The following is a 20723-nucleotide window of genomic DNA, read 5'->3' on the forward strand; positions in this document are numbered from 1 at the left end:
TATATTTTCTATTCTGGCATGTACAGGGATAGGGAGGCTGTGTGGTCTACTGGTTAGAGCAGAGGACTGGGAGCCAGGAGGATCCTGGGTTCCAATGCGGGGCTAACCACTGACTTACTGTGTGACCTTGGGCAAGTCACTTGACCTCCTTGTGCCTCAGTCAACCATCTGGAAAATTGGTTAAAAAGCAGGACCTCGCTGACAACCAGATGCTGCATCTGAACTGAGCTTTCCTGGGTAAATAAATTACAAAACATTTAGAATTTTAATTCCCCTTTTAATTTAATATAATGTTGGACAACCCAAAGTTCTTTAAGGCATGGTATTATTTGGTTGTAGGGTTTCAATAATTGGAAAGATTTTTTTTTTTTTGGCTAAGAATTTTTTTAGTAAAACTAGCCCAAAGTGTAGCCCCCGATATTTATATTTGAATTTCCTTAGTGAAAGAAAATAATAAGGTTTATTCTGTAAGCCTATGGTATATGTATGTGTACATGTTTCAATACATGCACTGCTTTTAGAGGTTTTTTTTGTTTTTGTTTTTTAATTCGTTTTTATTTTTATGTCTAGGCACCGGCTTTTCCGTGAACATTGTGTTTGTGTACAAGGAAACTATATAAATGACTTAAATATCCTTGGAAGGGATCTTTCTAAAACTATAATAATTGACAACTCACCACAAGCCTTTGCATATCAGGTAGGAAGAGGATTGCTAAACAAACTTAGGTTGGAAAAAATAAATGAAGAAAAATTGCTGCCAAAAAGAATATGATGGGGGGGGACAATTTTCACTGGTACAGTTTTCCTATTCAGTGTCATCTTTAGAATTATGAAAAATTTGAGTAGTAAATCTGAATAAGGAAGTGCTATAAGATATTACATCATTTAATAACACTTAACAGTAATTAAATCAATAATTATAAGTATACTGAGAATTATAATTGGCCTAACAACCTTGCTCTTATAGACTACTTGATTTAACATTCTGAACTATTTTCTTAAGACTATTTTGTCAATGTAATTGTATCCTTTGTTAATGTTTCTTAGAAATGTAACCACAAGTAAACATGAATCATCCTTGCAAGATATATTTTATACTATGGATGTGTCCATGTGATGTGATTTCTGAGGTTCAATTGCATTATAAATCAGTGCAGAATACCAATCAGGTGTAGTTGGAACAAGATTGTCCTTTAATTTCTATTTCACAATGTCCGTGATAAGAAAAGGGGGCAAATTATATGGCATTGAAATGTCTTCATTTTTGGTCCCTGTCTTTTTGGGGTGGGGGGTGCACAAGCTCAGCACAAACCACTGAGTTGCATCTCAAGCCCTAGGTCCCTACCTTTTTACTTGCTTATATTTTAACATATGTCTTTAAACTGGGCTTTGTGGTACATGCCTATAATCCCAGCAGCTTGGGAGGCTAGGCAGGATGATTGCAACTTCCAGCCCAATCTGGGTAAACTTAAGCACTGTCTCAAAATTTAAAAAAAAAAAAAAGCAAGGGTAGGAAGGACTGGGGTGTATCTTAGTGGAAAAGCACCCCTGGGTTCAATCTCAAGTACCACAGAAAGATAAATTCTTAAGAATTTCAGCCAAGTGCAGTAGTACATACCTGTAGTCCCAGCTAATCAGGTGCCTGAGGTGGGAGGATTGCTTGAACCCAGTAGTTTGAAAACAGCCTGAGCAACAGAGCAAGACATCATCTCAACAAAATGAGCTAAAGATGTAGCTCTAATAGCTCCCTGATAGAACTTACGTGGAGAATAATAGAAAAATAGTACCCAGGCATGATGGCATGTGCCTATAGTCACAGCTACTCAGTAGGCTGAGACGTGACTCTGAAAAGAATAGAAAATGAATGGGACATATTCTCTTGTCAAAAAAAAAAAAAAAAAAAAAAAAAAGTGTACACACACATGAACACACTCTTTTGGATAATGTTCTCTTTTTAGATTGGCATTATACCTTTATCACAATGCCTACCACTACTGATAAACTTTGCTTAAATGAATAAAGGAATGTTTTTACTTATGTTAATAGTCTTTTAAAAACTTGATTTAATGGAACTTGTTTAGATACATATTCACTGAGAAAAAAAAATTCTGAAAAACTTAAGGCTTCAGTTTATTCCTTTTATCTCTTGCACTATTGATTTGTCAAAGAAAACTCTGGTAGCATTCCTTTCAAAAGAAAAGGAATTTAAATTGCTGTTTACTTCAACCTGTTATTTCTTCTTAAAAAAACAAACAAACAAAACTTCCAAACTAGGCAAAATATAAGTAAAAAGAGGATTTACTTACTTATTTATCATTTTAGCTTTCTAATGGAATCCCTATAGAAAGCTGGTTTATGGATAAAAATGACAATGAACTCCTAAAATTGATTCCATTTCTGGAGAAGCTTGTAGAACTGGTAAGTATAATTTATTGTGCTTTGTCAACTATATGGAATTCTCTGCTTTGTGTGTACTGGTTTTTTAAAAGTTAACTGGTGAGAGGTTAGGAGAAAGGTTAAAAAGATTGAGGATTTTTAAATGTTTTCTAATAAAACTTAAAAACATTGCAGAGGGCCTGGGTTGTGGCTCAGTGGTAGAGCACTTTCCTAGCGTGTGTGAGGCACTGGCTTGATTCTCAGCACTGCATATAAATAAATGAATAAAATATAGATCCATCAACATCTAAAAATTATTTTAAAAAATCTACAGCAGAAATCAGATAGGCTAATTATAAGCAAACAAAAGACACTATATTACCTAGCATGCACAAGGCCCTGGCCCTAAAAAACAAACCACACACCATATTCTATATTACAGTTTACATTTGCATACTGAAGAGGTAAAGTGTCTATGTGGCACTTTTTACTCCTTTCTAATAAGTGTACAAAAACAAACAGATACCAAGAATACTGTTCAGAGGTCTTGATGACAAAAAAGAACAGAATTGACTTTGGTCTGTGAATCAGGACTCCAGGCTACAGGTAATCAAGTAGATCAGGATTAGCCTCAGAGAGATCAAAATATGGTTTTGATTTATCCTCAAATCTGTTGATGTTAAGAGTAGCAGGTATGGGCATCAGAACCTCCCCAAAACCTATTTTGTTTCCCAGAGTTGGAGGCGCTTTCACTGGAGAAATGAGGACAGAGGGGACACCTTTGGAGTGGGTTAGTGGCTTGAGAGTCACAGGGTAAACACATGTTGACAGATCCCAGAGGCTAATTGTGAGTCAGGGAAGAGGTCTTACATTCTATCACCACCTGTAACAGTCAGGGTTCTGCTTCATGGCAAATGTATGATAGCTCAACAGGGATGGGTGAAGAAAGTCCCCTCTGGACACAATTGGTATTCAAGGAAAATTAATCAGTGACCAATAAATTGGTCTAAAGGATTCGGGGAAGATCTTTAATGGAAGGAAAGAGAGAAGTGATATATCAGAAAAACAAATGAGGGCTGGTGTTCTGGCTCGGTGGTGGAGTGCTTGCCTAGCATGTGTGAGGCACTGGGTTCAATTCTCAGCACCACATAAAAATAAATGAATAAAATAAAGATCCATCAACAAATAAAACTATATATAAAAATAATTTTTAAAAAAGAAAGAAAAACAAATGAAAAATCCCAGAGCACTGAGGAGATCAATGTCAGGGAGAGGGCTCTCCTCCTCAGAAAGTTTTGGCAAAGAATTGTGGGCCTGGAGTCAGAGATGCCCTTCAGCTATAAAAATTAATGTGTCTTCTCTGGGGAAAGGAAGGAGGCAGAATGCAGTGATGTAGAGTCTCACCTGGAGTTCTCAACCCATCTTCACTGCACCATTGGTCTCTATGAGCATTTTCCCCCGCCCCAGCAGTGGGGGGATTGAACCCAGGGGAATTCTGCCACTGGGCTATACTGCCAATCCTTTTGAGACAGTCTTATTGAGTTGCCCAGCTGGCCTCTAGCCTCTAATCCTCCTCCTCAGCCTCCCAAGTTCTACGTCAAGTCAATTTTAAGACAAAAGTAAAATTTAGTGGCTTAACCCTCTCATTTATCTTACAAGTTAATTTGTCTATTATAGTAATCCCTTGATATCCATCCTGAATTCCAGGATGCCCTGTTGATACCAAAATCTGCAGATGTTCAAGTAGTAGTTGCATGTAATCTGTATACATGCTCCAATAAACTTTATCTCTTGGGCTTGGGATATAGCTGAGTTGGTAGAGTGCTTGCAAGGCAAACACAAGGCCCTGGGTTCTAATCCTCAGCACCACCAAAAAAAAAAACTGTCTCTTGATTACTTAAAAGACTTAATACAATATAAATATTTGTTATACTTTATTATTTAGTGATTAATACAAGGAAAAAAGTCTATAAATCTCAGCACACATGTATTTTTTTTCCTGATGGTTGAGTCTACGGCTGTGGAACCAGTGGCTATAGAAGGCTGTATTTGGCAAGCAAAATGATATAAATCATAAAATAGTATATTTTCTCTGTAGAGTAAAATGGTTTTAATGGTATAAGGATCATATCTATGAAATTATGTAGCTTTTTAAAAAAGTTGTCCTTTTTTCCCCATACAGAATGAAGATGTCCGACCTCACATCAGAGACAGATTTCGCTTGCATGATTTGCTGCCCCCAGATTAAGTACAAAGACTTGTCAAATCATTGAAGGGGGAGAGAATGCAGGACCCTTTTGGACTAAAACAAAAACATTGCCATTACTGTTGAAATTTTGCATTTTTGTACCCCGTCTTGCTTTTCTTATCTTTGGTGCCCAATAATAATCAAGGGTTACAGAAAGAGACTATCTATCTCAGATTGAATACATACAGTAGGTAGGCTAAAACAGAAGAGTCTTTAGAACTAGTGCAACTCCAGTGAAATTTTTTTATGTACAGGACATCTGCAGTTTATAAAGAATTCTGTTTCTGCCACCAGCAGTTTGACCTGTAGTTACACAGGATTTTATGATAATAACAGAGATGAAAATGGACTTTTATTTTCTCTCTGTTTGGTGCTCTAAGTGGGTTTGTAGCCACTTTTCTGTTACTTTATGATTCTCATTTCAACAGGAATGGCCAGTAAAAGTTGTTTTTATTTTTCCTGTTAAGGTTTATAACCTTTTTACATTTTTGACCTGTATTAGATTAGAATTTCATTATGCATTCCTTTTAGTTGAGGCGCTTCATAGTTTTCTGGAAATAGTCAATTTTTAGTTTTTTATGATACATTTGAATGGCCGTTTTCCTGCTTTGTCTGCCTGCATATTGTATATTTGTTTAAAAATATTCTCTACTTTTAGTCTATGTAAGTTTCATTTAAAAAGACATGCATTTATATTTTGTTTCTGTAATATTCTACTGTAGGTGAAATCTTTTCTAAAATCAAAAGACTGGGTAGATAAGAATATATGATGACTAATAATTCAAAAGATTTAAACCATTGTGATGGCGTGTATTCCCAAATGGTAATATCTTGCAGCGGCACACAGATTTAGTGGATAAAGGTATACCTCAGACTTCACTGTGCTCACCAATCTTTGAGGAGAACGAATTCAGTCACCTGTTGGGCTTGATTTAGTTACTGCTGCCTTTGGTTTTCTCCAGGAATGAAGTATTCAGCACAGTGACTCAGTATTTTTAGTTACTTTGCATGGGCTGGTAGTAGTACCTCTGTTATGCTCTCAGTTACAATCAATTTAAAACTCTTGTGTAACAGTCTTGGTACCTAACAGTAGCTATGCATAATCCTGTGGCACAGTATACTCCCAAGCCACCAATGCAGTTAATAGGCTCTCATAGTGGTTTTCTATGCTATATGAAAATAGTCTTCAAGCCTTGGTTCTCTAATGCAGCTACCACAAGAGGTTGATATTTTTATAGTGGTGTGTAATCTCCTTTTCGGGAGGCTTTTTATGGAAGGTAGAATTTGTAAAAGTTAGTATGCTTTGCCTCTCAACTGCATTAACATGCCACAGGCTCAGACTGTTTTTGTGTAAAGGATGTCAAAGAACGGCACTTTTTCTAAAGAGAAGTTTGATATTTTGTATGCTTGTTAAGAAAGTACAGTATTGGAAATTAAAGGTGGACAACTGATAATTGAGGAGTATGTCAGTTAATTTTTTATGTATATTACCTGTTTACTTGTACAACTTATTGTACAAATTACATGCAGCTTCATTTTCAAATGAATCCTTAAAATAAGGAAATCTTTTTAGGAAAACATTTAATTTTTTGTATTTTTGATTTTAAAAGGCATGAGTTATGTCAGTTTTCAGTGTATTAATGAAGATTTTAACTTTTCATCAGGTTGAGTGTTTTTCTTACTATATTATCTGTTGTGGATGTAGTTAGCATATTGTGTCACTGAACTGTTTAAAAATCTAGCATGTAGAGCAAGCCTGTTTTGTGGAAAATCCTTATTCATTAAAAAAAATAATCATGGCAGATTTTCTGCAAAAAAAAAAAAACAAAAGCATTTGCAATTCAGAATACTGATTTTTTTTTTAATTTAAAGAAAGGTATTTTGCTTGTAGGAAAAAATACTACAGATTCATTTTAATGAGAATCTTTGAAATGTATTATCTTTAGGGCATCTGGGCATCTTTATGCTGTTTGTCTTATGTCTTTCTTGAAATAAAATGTACATACGTTACCTTTACATATGCTCTTGCTCAAAATTGTGAACCTAGTTACATTTCTCCCTGCTCCCCTCTTTTTTATGATCAAACAGCAAAACCCAAAACATAAAATAAGATACAAACTTTCAGCCTACATCATATTTGCTGAAAGATGTTCTGATTAAATACAGTCCCAAAGGGCCTTCCCATAACTGAAAGGGAAATGTAAGCACCTATACCACTGTGCCTCTGTGCACTTTAAAAACAAAAAGCAACTTTTAAATTATCTTTTATTAATGGTAAAGTCATTTTCAATCCCATGCTAGGAATGTTCTTTTAAATCAGTTGATAAACAAATCAAGCATAACAAGCTTCTGTAAAGATAAATAAGGAAAATTTTATGTGGCCAGAGAACATTTCTTTAGATCAAATTAATATATTATTTCTTCATCACTTTATTTGGGTAAATTTAAAGTTGTGAGTACAAAATTTGAAATATATTGAAATAACTTACCCAGATTCCTTTCATCTTAATTTTTTTTTTAATCTCCCCAGTCCCCCTTTTACCTGTTAATAGATATTGAACACTTCCATTTAGTTAATTGGAGGTGTGTATTTTTTTAATAGAGATGTGCCAGCCCATCAGCTCACACAGAAAACATTAAGTCTTAAAAAACTAATTGTGGTGAATGCAGGAGAGAGATGGGTCCATGACGACACACAGCAAAAGTGACCTGTGCACACATTACAACTCTGAAGTACATATTAAAATTGTGCTATTTTCAGTGATAAATATCTGACTTTTAAGACATTCTTTTAAATATTTGTTGTAATTGTTAGGCTGTTTTAATCAATTGTTTTTAAAATTCCATGTAATATATGTATCCCAATCAGATTTATCACCGAATTTCTCCTTGGATCCTAAAAGAGAACTAATGACAATTCGTAACCATAAATTGTTTTATATTAGCTAGTCTGAATATTTATTTACCCAGTGGCTTTATCTGCTTCCCAAAATTGGTTTGGGATTTGTTGGAAGCATTGTATAACTTCTATAAACAGCTATTTTCTTGTAACTGTTGGTGAAATGGATGTGTACATTGTTTATACATATATATATATCGTTTATACATAAACGATATATATAAATATATTTCTCTGGTTTTCTTTTTTTTAAAAAAAAATAGGATTAACAGAATTTTTTTTTTTTTAAGTTATCTTTGGTCAATGACTTTTTCAGTTAGATATTACTTCCATTCAACCTTCTAAACTAAAGAAGTTTGTTACTCATTGTTTTGTCATTTTGCCTGAAAAACAGAAGACTTCATCTCATCAGTGAAGAAAACATTTCACTATGCCTACAACTCTTTCCAGCGGGCACAGAATTCTTCATAAGGACCAGATCTCTTCCACATCTGTGTCAGTCACACAAAATCTGAAATGTAAAGGACACTGAAGCCTTCATTTACTTGTACTAATATGATGGTGTTATATACTACATCGTTAGCTAGTTAAGGTTTTCCAGCCTGACTTCGCTTTGTCTTCCTAGATATTTATTTGTTATCTTTTAATCTTGTGTGTCTAAATTAACTTAGTTAATAGTTACCACCGAATAACTATGCCAAGCAACTAGGAAAGAATGTTTATTTTATTTCCCCTTATAGGGGAAGAGTGGACTGGGAACAAAAATGTATGGGCCAAAAGGCCTTAGGTTGTCATTCATTTACTTTCTTATTCCTCTCATGAGTTATATTTGAGTATAGTATGGTTTTAGTGCTGATATACTTGATTGTGTCATTTTCCGTGTCTTCCTATGAGTTGAAAGCCTGCTTGGAATTTGTATAAAATACACTTAAAAATTTCAGAGTAAGAACCACAAAACTCAGTATGTCATATTCAAATGCTACTTAAATTATTGTTGGAATCCAAATATCACTGATTAGGATACATTTTTATAAAATGTTTCTCTGTATCTTGAATTGAAATTACTTGCCAAGAGGCAAAAGTTCTGAGGCTAAAGTGATTTGAGATATTTTTTAAAAGGATAAGAACAAAACAGGTTTATACAAATTTATGGTTTTGAGATACTAGTATTTTAAGATACATTGGTGATTCCCAAACCTCACATTTCATTAGCATTACCCTAAGAAAGGAGCTGGGTCCTGTAATCCCACAACTCTAGAGGCTGAGGTAGAAAGATCAAAGTTCACTTGAGGCAACATGGTAAGACTGTGCCTCAAATTAAAAAAAAATAATAATTAAAAAGGCTGGGGATACAGGTCAATGTAGAGTACCCCTGGGGTCAATCTCCTGTGCTGCCCTCCCCCACCACAAAGAAGTTGTTTTGAGGAGCTTTTCAAATAGATTTTCAAAGCCTATCTCCAGAAAACTGTCTCACTGTCTAAAATGGGGCCAGAGAGGTTTTTTCCCCCCACTGTAGAGTTGTATGTAATGATGGGATCTGTTGTTACAGATTCATACATGTACACACTATAATTTGGAGAGTTTGGAGTTTTTGCTTGTTTATTTTTTTTGCAGAGGTAGGGGGTACTGGGGTACTTGATCACTGAGCCACATCCCCAGCCCTGTTTTGTATTTTAATTAGAGATAGGGTCTGAGTTGCTTAGTGCCTCACTGTTGTGGAGGCTGGCTTCTAACTTGCAATACTCCTGCCTCAGCTTCCCAAGCTGCTGGGATTACAGGTGTGCACCATTGCGCCTGGTGAGAGTTTGGTATTTTTAAAAGCTCTTCCTGGCGATTCTAAAAGCCAGGTTTGGGAAATCCCTGTTTTAAATGATGAGACAGTGATTTCAGAGTAGGCAACAAAATGAAAGTTTATCAGAAATATCTGTGGAAGTTAAAAAAATTTTAAATTTTTCCCTTTTTAAAAACTAGGACCAGATTTCACAGAACTTATTCAAGATACATGGAGGAATAATAAAGATTGAGGCTATTGCTCATTATCATTTTTGTCTTTCATACTTTTTTAAGAGTTTGCATTTCTAGGACTTGGAATAGTTGATCCTATACACAGCTGAAGGACGTGTCCCTGAATGAGACCATTATATATATATATATATATATATATATAAAAACTGTAAAATATTTCACTATTTTTTTATTTTATAAATCTTTGTAGAAATAAGCAATGAAATACTTTCATCTTTTGAATGGGATTTTTCAAGGCAGTGTCCTTTTGGCATTAAGGTAGGGGGGAGTTAATATTCTCTCTACCTGTTTCCACATAAATCAGTATAAAGTCATGGACATTTAAAAATCTTAATTTCTACTTAATTACTATGCAGTATAGCCGTGAAAAGTAATGTAGATTTAGTTTTCTCATCTTCAAATGCCCTGATCACCCTACCTCACAGGGTTGTTGTGGGGATAAATAAAACTTTTATGGAAACACTTTTCTCTGATGAGTTTTATCAGCTCTCAGAAACAATATAATTTCTAACAACTTATATTGGTATAGTGCTTTTTTTGTTGTTGTTGTTCACAAATACAGTATTTTTCACCTTTCTTTCCCTTCTGATACTGATCTTCAGGACAAACCTGTAAGAACCACAAGGGGTTGTGGATCAGGAAAAAGCAATAAAGTAAACAGGCTCAGTGAGGGCTGTGACCAAAGACCATGAAGTTACTCTGAGACTTGAATTCAGTTATCACTATAACATAGTATATCCCATACCTTGTATTGTTGTGTGATCATGCTTATATGTGAATACAAAGCTTCTTCAAGTTTCTAGATCAATATAGCCAACAAATGGTTGTTAAAAGGGCTGGTGATGTATTTCAGTAGTGACTGCCTGGCATGCATGAGTTTAATCCCCAGTAAACCCCCTCCCCCACAAAAGTTGTTATAAAAGACAATGAATATAGAATGGTACAAATTAGGCCTAAGAGAACAATCTTAAACGAAGTAAATTCTACCTTCTAAATATACATGTAAAGGAAGTGGGTCTAGAAAAAATATGTTCTCACAATCACAGCTGGGACTAAAATCCAGATCTCTCAATTACCATTATTCAAAGTAATGGTTGTAGAAGGGTGGACAATCTTAGTTTCTAGAACTACAATTGAAATAAAACACTTGAGGCCAACCTGAACATAGAATGAGTTGGTTTGAGAAAGATAAGATAGTAAAGAATCAAATTATAAGATGAATTCATGTTCATGTATAGACTAATAAGCCAATATCACCATAAAGTAGCACTCTGTTCCTATCCCAACCTTTGTGATGAGACTTGTGATAACTTTTCTCTATACTTTGAAGGAATTTGATGCAGATAGGTTTGGAAGTCACCAGCCCTTTAGAAATAAATGTTTGTACTTTGGGCAAATAGTTGACTTGGGACCATGGTTGATGAAGTAGCATAAATCAAACAAATTTGCATCTCCTAAAAAATCCATTTAGTAAGTAAGGCAATTGTTACTTAAGTCTTAGTTCATCTGTAAAATGTGTGCACTAAAACCTACCATTTAGAATTTTATGAAAGAAGAAACATCAGTATCTTATAAACTAAAGCAACATACAGATAACTTACCAGTATGGAGATGTTTACTGTGCAAGGAAAATGACAGCTGTACACATGGGTTTTGGGAGATGCCTGTCTGTGGTCAGAGGCAGAGTGTACAGTAGGCTAAGGGCATTACAATACCACAGAAGTTAAAGAGTTAAGAAAGACCTGAGCAATGGGGTACATTTGAGCAAATGAAAATGCCAAGTGATAAGGAAGCCATCCATGACAAACATTCAGTGAAAATACGTTGATTATTGAGGAAAAAATGGATGAGTAACTGAAAAGTAGTGATGGCTTAAGAAGTTTAGTAAGACCAGGCACAGTGGTGACAGTGGTGCACACCTGTAATCCCAGCAACAGGAGGCTGAGGGATGCAAGTTTTAGGCCAGGTTCAGCAACTTGGGAGGCTCTAAGCAACGTAGACCCTAACTCAAAATCTTAAAAAGGGGGGCTGTTGGGGATGTGGCTCAGTGGTAAAGCACAGAAAAAACCCCAACAACAAAAAGTCAGTCTAGTAAGTAGTTGGGGTAGCAAGCTTATATAAAGGATTTGCTAAATTGGAAGTACTTTAGTATCAGATAAATAAACCAGAACTTTTAGTGGTATAAGTTTTTAATGTGTTGATACTTGACTTATTTCTTGAAGATAACTATCAGTAGCCTTCCTAATGAGATATACTTTTAAAAATACTGCCTAGATGGGCTGGGGATATAGCTCAGTTGGTAGAGTGCTTGCCTTGCAAGCATAAGGCCCTGGATTCAATCCCCAGCATTGCAAAAAAAAAAAAAAAAGAAAAAAGAAAATACTGCCTAGAGCTGGGTGTGGTGATGCACCCCTGTAATCTCAGCAACTTGGGAGGTGGAGGCAGAAGGATTCAAGTTCAAGGTTAGCCTCAGCAACTTAGTGAGCCTGTCTCAAAAAACAAAGGACTAGGGATGAACTCAGTGGGAAAAGCACCTTGGGTTCAATCTACAGTGACACGCCCCCCCCCCAAAAAAAAAAAAGAAGCTGTGGGTGCTGGGGATATAGATTAGTGGTATACTCTTGCCTAGAATGCACAAAGTCCTAGGTTCAAACTCCAATAATGGGGGTAGGGTGGGTAACTACCTGGGCTGGGGATGCCAGTAGAACACTGGCCTGGCATGTGTGAGGCTGTGTTCAATCCCCGACACCACACCAGAGAAAACCCCCCAAAATGACCTTAATATGTGTTAGGCACTACTAGCTGGGCACAATGGCACCTGTAATCCCAAGCAACTTGGGAGGCTGAGGCAGGAGATTCCAAGTTTGAGATCAGCCTTAGCAATTTAGCAAGGCATGCCCCTAAGCGACTTAGTGAGAGCCTGTTTCAAAAAATTATTTGAAAGGGCGGCTGGGAATTAGCTCAGTAGTAAAGTGCCCCTGGATTCAATCCCCAGTACCCAAACAATATGTGGTACTACTAAACAAGGCTCTCTGAAAGGCAGAAGAAAGCAAAACTCAACTGCCCTCAAGCTTACAATCTAGAAGTAGAGATTGACATTGCTGGGATAAGGGTCATGAAGAATGGTTTGAGAGTTTTAGTAACAATTAAAATGAGAGCCTTAGAATATTAAAGGACTAAAGACAGGCTTGGTTGGGCAGGGAGGTTCAAGCAGAGGAATAAGTCATCATATTGTCTTAAAAAGATCACTTTGGTGGTTATAGAAGGAATAGCAGGGTGGGGTTGGGGGGGCTCTTAGAGGTTCTGTAACTCTCCACATAAAAGTATTTCCTTTCTCTAAGACAACAAATGGTTAATGCATTGAGTGCTAGTGTCACAGTAGACAGATTGGTAAGATTCTGGGGAGAACATGGTTTTTAAGTACTGAGAGTTTACTAACTGGATTTTGGAGTCTCCCTGAACAAAGACATATTTTTTTCCACTGGCCAAATGGGAATGGGAAAGTAGTCTTGGATTTTATGGCACTCTATAAAATTAAGTTTGGAAAGATGTATGGTAGACAGATCTGTCATTTTTGTGTTTTGTTTTTGGTACTCAGGATTGAACCCAGGGTTGTGAACCGAGACACATCCCCAGCCCTTTTTATTTTTTGAGACAGGGTCTCACTAAATTGTTTAATGCTTAAATTGCTAATGCTGGCCTCGAACTTGCAAATCCTTGTACCTCAGTTTCCCAAGTCACTGGGATTACAGGCTGTACTCCCATGCCCACACAGATGTTTCAATTTTATGTCAAGATTCTTGGGTAAGTTTTTTGTTTGGGTTTAAAAAGGGAAAAGTGGTTCAACTAGCTATTGTATCAGATCACATAATTTTTTAAAAATGTGATGATTCATTAATTTTAGAAGTTTTTAAATCCCCTCCTCCCCCCAGACAGGGTCTTGGCTATGTTGCTCAGGCTGGACCCAAACTCCTAGGTTTAAGCAATTCTTCTGCTTTGGCTTCTCAAATAGCTGGGTCTACAAGTGTGCCCAGCAAATGGATCATGCTGTCACACATAAAAAAAAATCATGAATTTATATACACACACATACATATGTATAAATACATATGATACACTGTGTATCACACACACACACACTTTTTTTTTTTTTTTTTTTTTCTTTTTTTGCAGTTGGCACTGGGATCAAACCCAGGGCCTTGCACATGCTAGGAAAGTACTATACCACTGAGCTACATCCCCAGTGTGAGATTTTTTTTTGGGGGGGTAGGGGAGTACTGGGAATTAAACCTAGGTGTGCTTAACCACTGATCCACATCACCAGTTCCATTTATTTTGTTCTTGTTGATTTGGGGCTTTTTTTTTTTTTTTTTTTTTTTTTTTTGAGACAGGGTCTCACTAAGTTGCTGAGGCAGGCTTGGAACTTGTGATCCTCCTGCCTCAGGCTCTCCAATAGCTGGGATTATAGGAGTGCACCACCATGCATGATGAGGCCAGAAGTTTTGATGTTAATTTTTTTCAACAAACGTATTGATATATTCTACTAATCTGTAAAATAGGGATACATTGACTTTCTATATCTGTGGGTTTTGCATCTGTAGATTCAACCACCTGGGCATTAAAAATATTTAAAAAGTTCTGCATCAGAACTGAAGATGTACAGACATTTCCTTGTCTTTATTCTACATAACTACTTAAAATATTAGGTAGTATAAGTAATCTAAATATGATTTAAAATATATTGGAGGATATGTGTAGGTTATATGCAAATTCTATGCCATTTGATATAAGGGACTTAGCATCTGCAGATTTTGGTATCCATGGAGTGTGTGTCCCAGACCAATCCTCCACTGGCACAAATGGAGGACTGTATTTCATGACAATTCCACTAAGATGTTTAAAATAACTTACTGTGATTTTTAAGGTTCCCCTAGAGACTAAAATGAGTAATAGATTAGTCTTAAGAACTAAATGAAGTTATTACATGGTTCTAGATATTTGTTTCCCTGCTTCCTCATTTGATAAAGCAGAATAATACGATGAATTATCAATTTCTGCATCAAAATCTTTATCCATCCTGCATACACTTGGTGCATATATTTTTTCCATAGTACCTTAAACCCCCACATTTTTTGTTGTGTGTGGTTCAACACCTTGACATTAATATCCTCAGAATCCAGAATATTACTTGTTGCAGCATAGGCACTAAAGTATTTATTTGATAAATAAAGGAATGAAATGAACCCACATTTCAAAGTTTGGACTTCTAACTCCAGAAAGTTGACTTGGTGCATGGAGAATTGCTGAAACTTGGTAATTGGTTCACATTAAACAAAGTCATAAAACACTGATATATTTTTTTCCCTAGCACTGGATATTGAACCCAGAGGTGCTCTACCACTGAGCAACATCCCCAGACCTTTTATTTTTGAGACTGGACCTCCTGAAGTTGCCCAGTCTGCTTTTTTTGTTTTTTTGGTGGTGCTGGGGATTGAACCCAGGACCTTGTGCTTGCTAGGCAAGCACTCTACCAACTGAGCTATCTCCCCAGCCCCCCTAGTCTGCTTTTGAACTTGTGATCCTCCTGCCTCAGCCTCTTGAGTCACTGAGATTATAGGCATATTTAGCACAAAACACTAATTTTTAGGTCAGATTTCAATTTTATTTGTCACCAATTTTTTTCTTTAAGAAACTAAATCACAATCAGAAGCCTGCTTAGTATGAGTAGAACCAGAGTTAAGTCTAATGAAAGAATGTTAATGGCAAATATTAGATTGACAGGATACTTTCATTCGTACATGTTAAAAGTGTATACAGATCTGGGGTTAGGGAAATAGTTCAGTAGTAGGGTACTTGCCTAGCGTGCACGAGGTTTTAGGCTCAATTTTCAGGACCAAAGGAAGGGGTGGGGGAAAGTCTATAGGTCAGTTTTTTCCTCTGGAGACAAAATTTTGTTCTTTGATTTTACCTTTCCTGTATTTCACCTTCTTTCTGTCGACATATTCACATGATACATCTTCTTAAAACATTCAGCTGGATGTAGCACATGCCTATTAGCTACTCAGGAGGCCGAGACAGGAGGATTGGAAGTTTGAGAACAGCCTCTGCAAATTAGTAGCAAGACTCTGAGCAACTCAGCAAGACACTGCCCAAAATAATGTGGTAAAGCAAAACTGAGCTCAATCCTCAGTATTTAAAAAAAAAAAAAAAAAAAAGGCTTGCTGTTCTAGGATCCAAGAATATTAATTTTCCTTTGAGACTACATTTCATCAAGAGAAAGCCTGGTGGACACATTTTCTTGGAAAAGAACCCAGTTCTGCACAAAGTTATTCATGCAGTTACTAAGTGACTATATCCAAACACAGACTTTAGTAAAGCATTAGCCTCTCAAGATTTTTTTACTGCAATTACACTGTACTATGATGTTGATATTTTTAACTGTGGTCAGGAACGGAACTGACTGGAAAGATACTGGGGTACCTCACAGCATTTAAGGCATGCAAAACAGAACCTTAGGGAAGGCAGCAAAGTAAGGTGGCTTGGAAAATTACCCCTTCAGCAGGATTTTCAGTCCTACCTGCAGGAGATTGTCATCCGCCACTAACTCCCAGGCTCTAGGAGTCTCAAGTTCCAAATTCTAATGGTCTGAGAGAAAGAATCTTTCAGTTATCTATTACTTCATAACAATTCCACATAGGTGTTTTTTGTTTGTTTTTGGGTACTGGGGATTTAATCCAGGAGCAATTTACCACTGAGCTACATCTCTAATCCTTTTTATTATTATTTTTTGAGACAGGGTCCTGCTAAATTGCTGAGGCTGACCTCAAACTCATGATTCTCCTGCCTTAGCCTCCAGAGCTGCTGGAATTGTAGGCATGCTCCACCACACTTCAGCCCCAGTCCCCCACCTTTTTTTGGCACTAGGGATTGAACCCATGGGTTCTTTGCCCCTGAGCTAAGTTCCCAGATCTTTTATTTTTTTACAATGAGACAGGGTCTCATCAGGTTGCTTAGGGCCTCACTAAATTGCTGAGATTGGTCTTGAATTTGTGATCCTTCTGCCTTAGGCTTCCAAATTGTTGGGATTACAGGCCTAAGCCACCATGCCTGGCTTTATTTCTTTCTTTTTTTTTTTTGCGGTACTGGGGATCGAACTCAGGGCCTTGTGCTTGCGCAGGAACCACTCTACCAGCTGAGCTATCTCCCCAGCCCTTTTATTTCTTATTTTGAATCAGGGTCTTACTAAGTTGTCAAGGCTGGCCTTGACCGTACAATCCTCCTGCTGGGATTACAGCACCTGGCTAGACACCTCAAAACTTAATGATACTTAAAAAAATTAATGATTCTAGTGTCCCATGTAGGGACATACCCAGATTATATAACTTGAAGCACATACAATTTGGAGGGCTTTCTTTGAAAATAATAATGGGCCACACAATGAGAGGTCCTGAAACTAAATGTTCATTAGCTTAATAGTTAATCTGCTTCTCACCCCTCTAGATCAGCTGTGGTAAGTCACTATGGTAAGTCACCAGACATGGCTTTGGAGAGCACACCCGCTCTTGTATACTAGTGCAATTCCAGAAAAAGAGGAAAAGATTGTTAAGCCCCTCCCCACCACACACATGCTAGAAGTGTCCAGTGTTCAGCTCAATAAACTCTTATCATTTGAATGACTAGAACCAGATCTTCTGACTTCCATACAGTGAATTTTTAAATATACCATGTTCCACGGTATTTTAAAATGCACATACGCACATTTTACACACATAATACACATGATGGTATCAGAAGAATACAAGAATATTTTTAAAATATTTACAGTCCTATTTCTTTTTCTTCTGTTCATTAAATTCTTTTTAACTTATAACTCTTATTTATTCATTTTTTAAAGTGGTGCTGAGGATCAAACCCAGTGTCTCACACATGCTAGGCAAGCGCTCTACCACTGAGCCACAACCCCAGGCCCTGTTCCTTAAATGTTGATGTCCTTCAAGGTTTTTTCTCATTCTATGCCATATTTAGATAACCTCTATTTTCACATTATTTCAGCCACCACCATAACCATATGACTCCAAATTCTGTGTCTGTGGTCCAGCTCTCTTGAGCTCCAAAGTGTATCCAACATTTTCATTTGGATGTCCTACAGGACTATCAAGATCTGTGTGGTCAAAATTAATCCTGTATTCCTTACTATGAAGGGAGGTACTATTCATCCATTTTCAAAAAAATTTATCAATACTTAACTATGTGCCAAGCACTGGTAATTACAGTAGTTAAAAAATACAGCCAAGGTACCTGTGCTCCAAACAGATATTGAATAAACAAGATCTTTACAAATTAGGATAAGTGCTATAATAAAAACAGTGATGAGTTAGAGAATAACTGGGGAGGTCCTTTAAAGGAGGGAAAAAGGAACAGCTTTCTGAAAAGGTCTTTTCTGTAAAGAGACCCCCTGCAAAGCATGGGGGAAAAAAAAAAAAACTGTAAGCAGAAAGAACAGTATGTATAAAGCCCTTAAGCTGGAAAAAGCTTAGCAGCATTTAAATGAAATTAATGAAAGAGAATGGCAGTGGTGGGTGTGTAGTGGTTGGGGAATTGTAGGAAACGGGTTGGCAAAACGTGGAAGTCAGTCTATGTAGGGTCTTCAAAAGAAGTTGGACTTTAGGGCTGGGGATATAGCTGGGTTGGTAGAGTGCTTGCCTTGCAAGTATGAGGCCCTGGGTTCAATCCCCAGCCCTGCAGGGGGGAAAAAAAAAAAAATCAAAGAAAGAAAAAAAAGCTGGACTGTAAAGTAGGAGAAATCATTAAAGGGATATCAGTTAGAGGGAAGTGGTGCTGTTTGATTTACATTTTAAATAAACTGCCTGGAGTGTAGGGAATGGATTGTGGAGGGTAAAGAGTGAAAACAGGATGACCAAACTTTGGAGTAAGGCAGTAGCAAGAGACATGGGGATGAATACTTCCAAGATTAATATTGGAAACAGATTCAGACTTGATGATGAATGGAATTTAGGGATGAGAGAGGGGAAGAAATCAAGAATAGCTCTCAGGTTTCTGACTTGAGCAACTAGACGACTGTCCCCATCATTTAATTTTCAAATTCATTTAATTTTCCTTCTCTCTCTCACTCCTCCATATTCAGTTAGTCACTATATTAGTCAGGGTTCTCCAGAGAAACAAATCAATAGGATGTGCATAGGTATTGGTTCACATGGTTGTGGGTGCTAGCAATTTAATTTGGAATGATTGGATGGACCCATATTTGCTTTACTCAAAGTCTACTGATTTAAATATTAATCACATCTAACAGATACTTTCATAACAACCAGTGTTTGACTAAAGACTGGGTAACATATGTATCATGGCCTAGTCAAGTAGAAACATAAAAATAACCATTACAGTCACTAAGTTCTCTTGACTCTTTTAAATATTTCTGATTGGTTTCTTTTTTCCATTGCCACTGTCTTAATTTAGGCTTACAATCTTCTCATTTAATTCATTCAGGCTGGGGTGTAGCTCAGGAGTAGAGCCACTGCCTAGCACACTGGAGACCGTGGGTTTGATCCTGAGAAGCAAAAGCAAGGGAGGTACACACACACACATTCATTCAGAAAATATTTTTATGTTAGGCACTATGCCAAAAGTTGAAGATAAAATTGTGAATAGACTGTGCCCTCAGATTTACATTTAGCATATTCATGCTTTCAGTCTTGCCTCCTTTCAATTCACCTTTACAAATGGATGCATAATAAACAGGTAATTGCCTCTTGTACTTTAACTGGGCAATAGTAAATCTCTTGAAAGACCATCTTCATAAGGTGCTTATTTGAAGACTGGAAAAACAAGAAATGGGGTACAGTTTGCCACTAGAAGAATACAGTGGCTGATCGCTATGTCTACTTTTTTGAAATTTGAATGTATGTATTACATATCCAAACACAAAAAAAAAATCTTTTTTTTTTTTTTTTTTTGATGCTGGGGATCGAACCCAGGGCTCTGTACTTGTAAGGCAAGCACTTTACCAACTGAGCTATATCCCCAGCCCCCAAAAAATCAAAATAGATAAAGCAGCTGTTTGCCTCTTAAAACCCTACAGGGAGCCAGGTGAAGTGGTAGGCTTGTAATCCCAGCGGCTCCAGAGAATAAGGGAAGAGGATCACAAGTTGGAAGCTAGCCCGGGCAATTTATGGAGACACTGAAATTTTAAAAAAGGGCGGGGGATGTAGCTCAGGGTAGAGAACCCCCGAGTTCAATCCCCAGTACCAAACCCCACGACAACAACAACAACAAAACCCCCTAAAAACAAAACAAAAAAAAGTCAAACTTGCAGGGAAGCTCAATGGCTCAAAGGGACAGGGAGTTTGGCTCATCTTATGTTCTTCATGATGAGTTTACCTGTTCAGTTTACCTCCAATTATGCTATTCAGTCAGGTGAGCGACTGACTACACGCATTCTTTCTACTGGAAATGCACTCTGGCACCTTTCATTTAGTCTCTCAAACTCCAGTTTCGCCAGCTCTTACCTCAGAAGGCTTTTCCTACAACCTCCCTCGTAATTAATGTTACCCTTTTGCATTTAACCTCATAATGCTTCTTTTTGTTGCAGTCATCACACTGTGTCGAAATTTGTTTACATGTCTTATCTTTGCTACTTGGTGGATAAAGCTGGAGTTTACCCCTAGCACAGACCGAGAATTTCCGAAATTGTTGTGCCAAAGAATGTGCTGGCTTCTAAGGACTCAGAGGAAGGGGAAAGCTTCGAGGCTGGGGATGTTTTCGATCCCTTCGTGACTAAATCCACTCAAATGAGCCCCGAGTGGGCTCCACGCACCTGGCTGGAAGGTTGCCAGGAATTCGCCCCTCGCCACTCGCTCTTTCTCCGGTACCCTACGCACGCCGGTTCCCAAGGGCCCACTTCCCCCACTAGCCCGCGACCGCGCTCACCCGGAGCCGAGGAAGTCAGGCGACCACCCACAAAGGCGAGAGTGGAGTTTAGAGCCCTTTCCAGGCGTAGTACGGAGAGGATAGGGAGCAGCCCCAGCCGCCAGGAGCCAAGACCAGAGCGCACCCTTGGGGCGGGGCTGGGGTTGGCGGAAGAAGCGCGAGGGCCAAGCGCCAGACAAGGGACCGCCCTACTAACCTTCCCGCTCTTACTTCTCCCCGCGACCCAGG

At 37.6% G+C, this 20723-nt stretch overlaps 1 protein-coding gene and 1 long non-coding RNA gene across 2 annotated transcripts in view; one reads left to right on the forward strand and one right to left on the reverse strand.

Annotated features, from left to right (window-relative positions):
• Positions 1-8806, forward strand: part of CTDSPL2 (CTD small phosphatase like 2) — a 50319-nt gene extending 41513 nt beyond the window's left edge. Inside the window, 3 exon segments of the mRNA XM_079127815.1 lie at positions 571-697; positions 2323-2418; positions 4559-8806. Of these exon segments, the coding sequence (XP_078983941.1) occupies positions 571-697; positions 2323-2418; positions 4559-4624 (289 nt within the window). The 3' untranslated portion in view covers positions 4625-8806.
• The window catches only part of LOC306654354, a 44786-nt gene extending 24101 nt beyond the window's left edge, over positions 1-20685 (reverse strand). The window contains exon 1 of the long non-coding RNA XR_013761939.1: positions 20496-20685. This is a non-coding gene — a long non-coding RNA (uncharacterized lncRNA). The remainder of the gene's footprint in view (positions 1-20495) is intronic.
• Between the last annotated feature and the right edge of the window lie 38 nt (positions 20686-20723).

The sequence above is a fragment of the Sciurus vulgaris genome (genome assembly GCF_902686455.1).
Source record: "Sciurus vulgaris genome assembly, chromosome: 2".
NCBI lineage: Eukaryota > Metazoa > Chordata > Mammalia > Rodentia > Sciuridae > Sciurus > Sciurus vulgaris.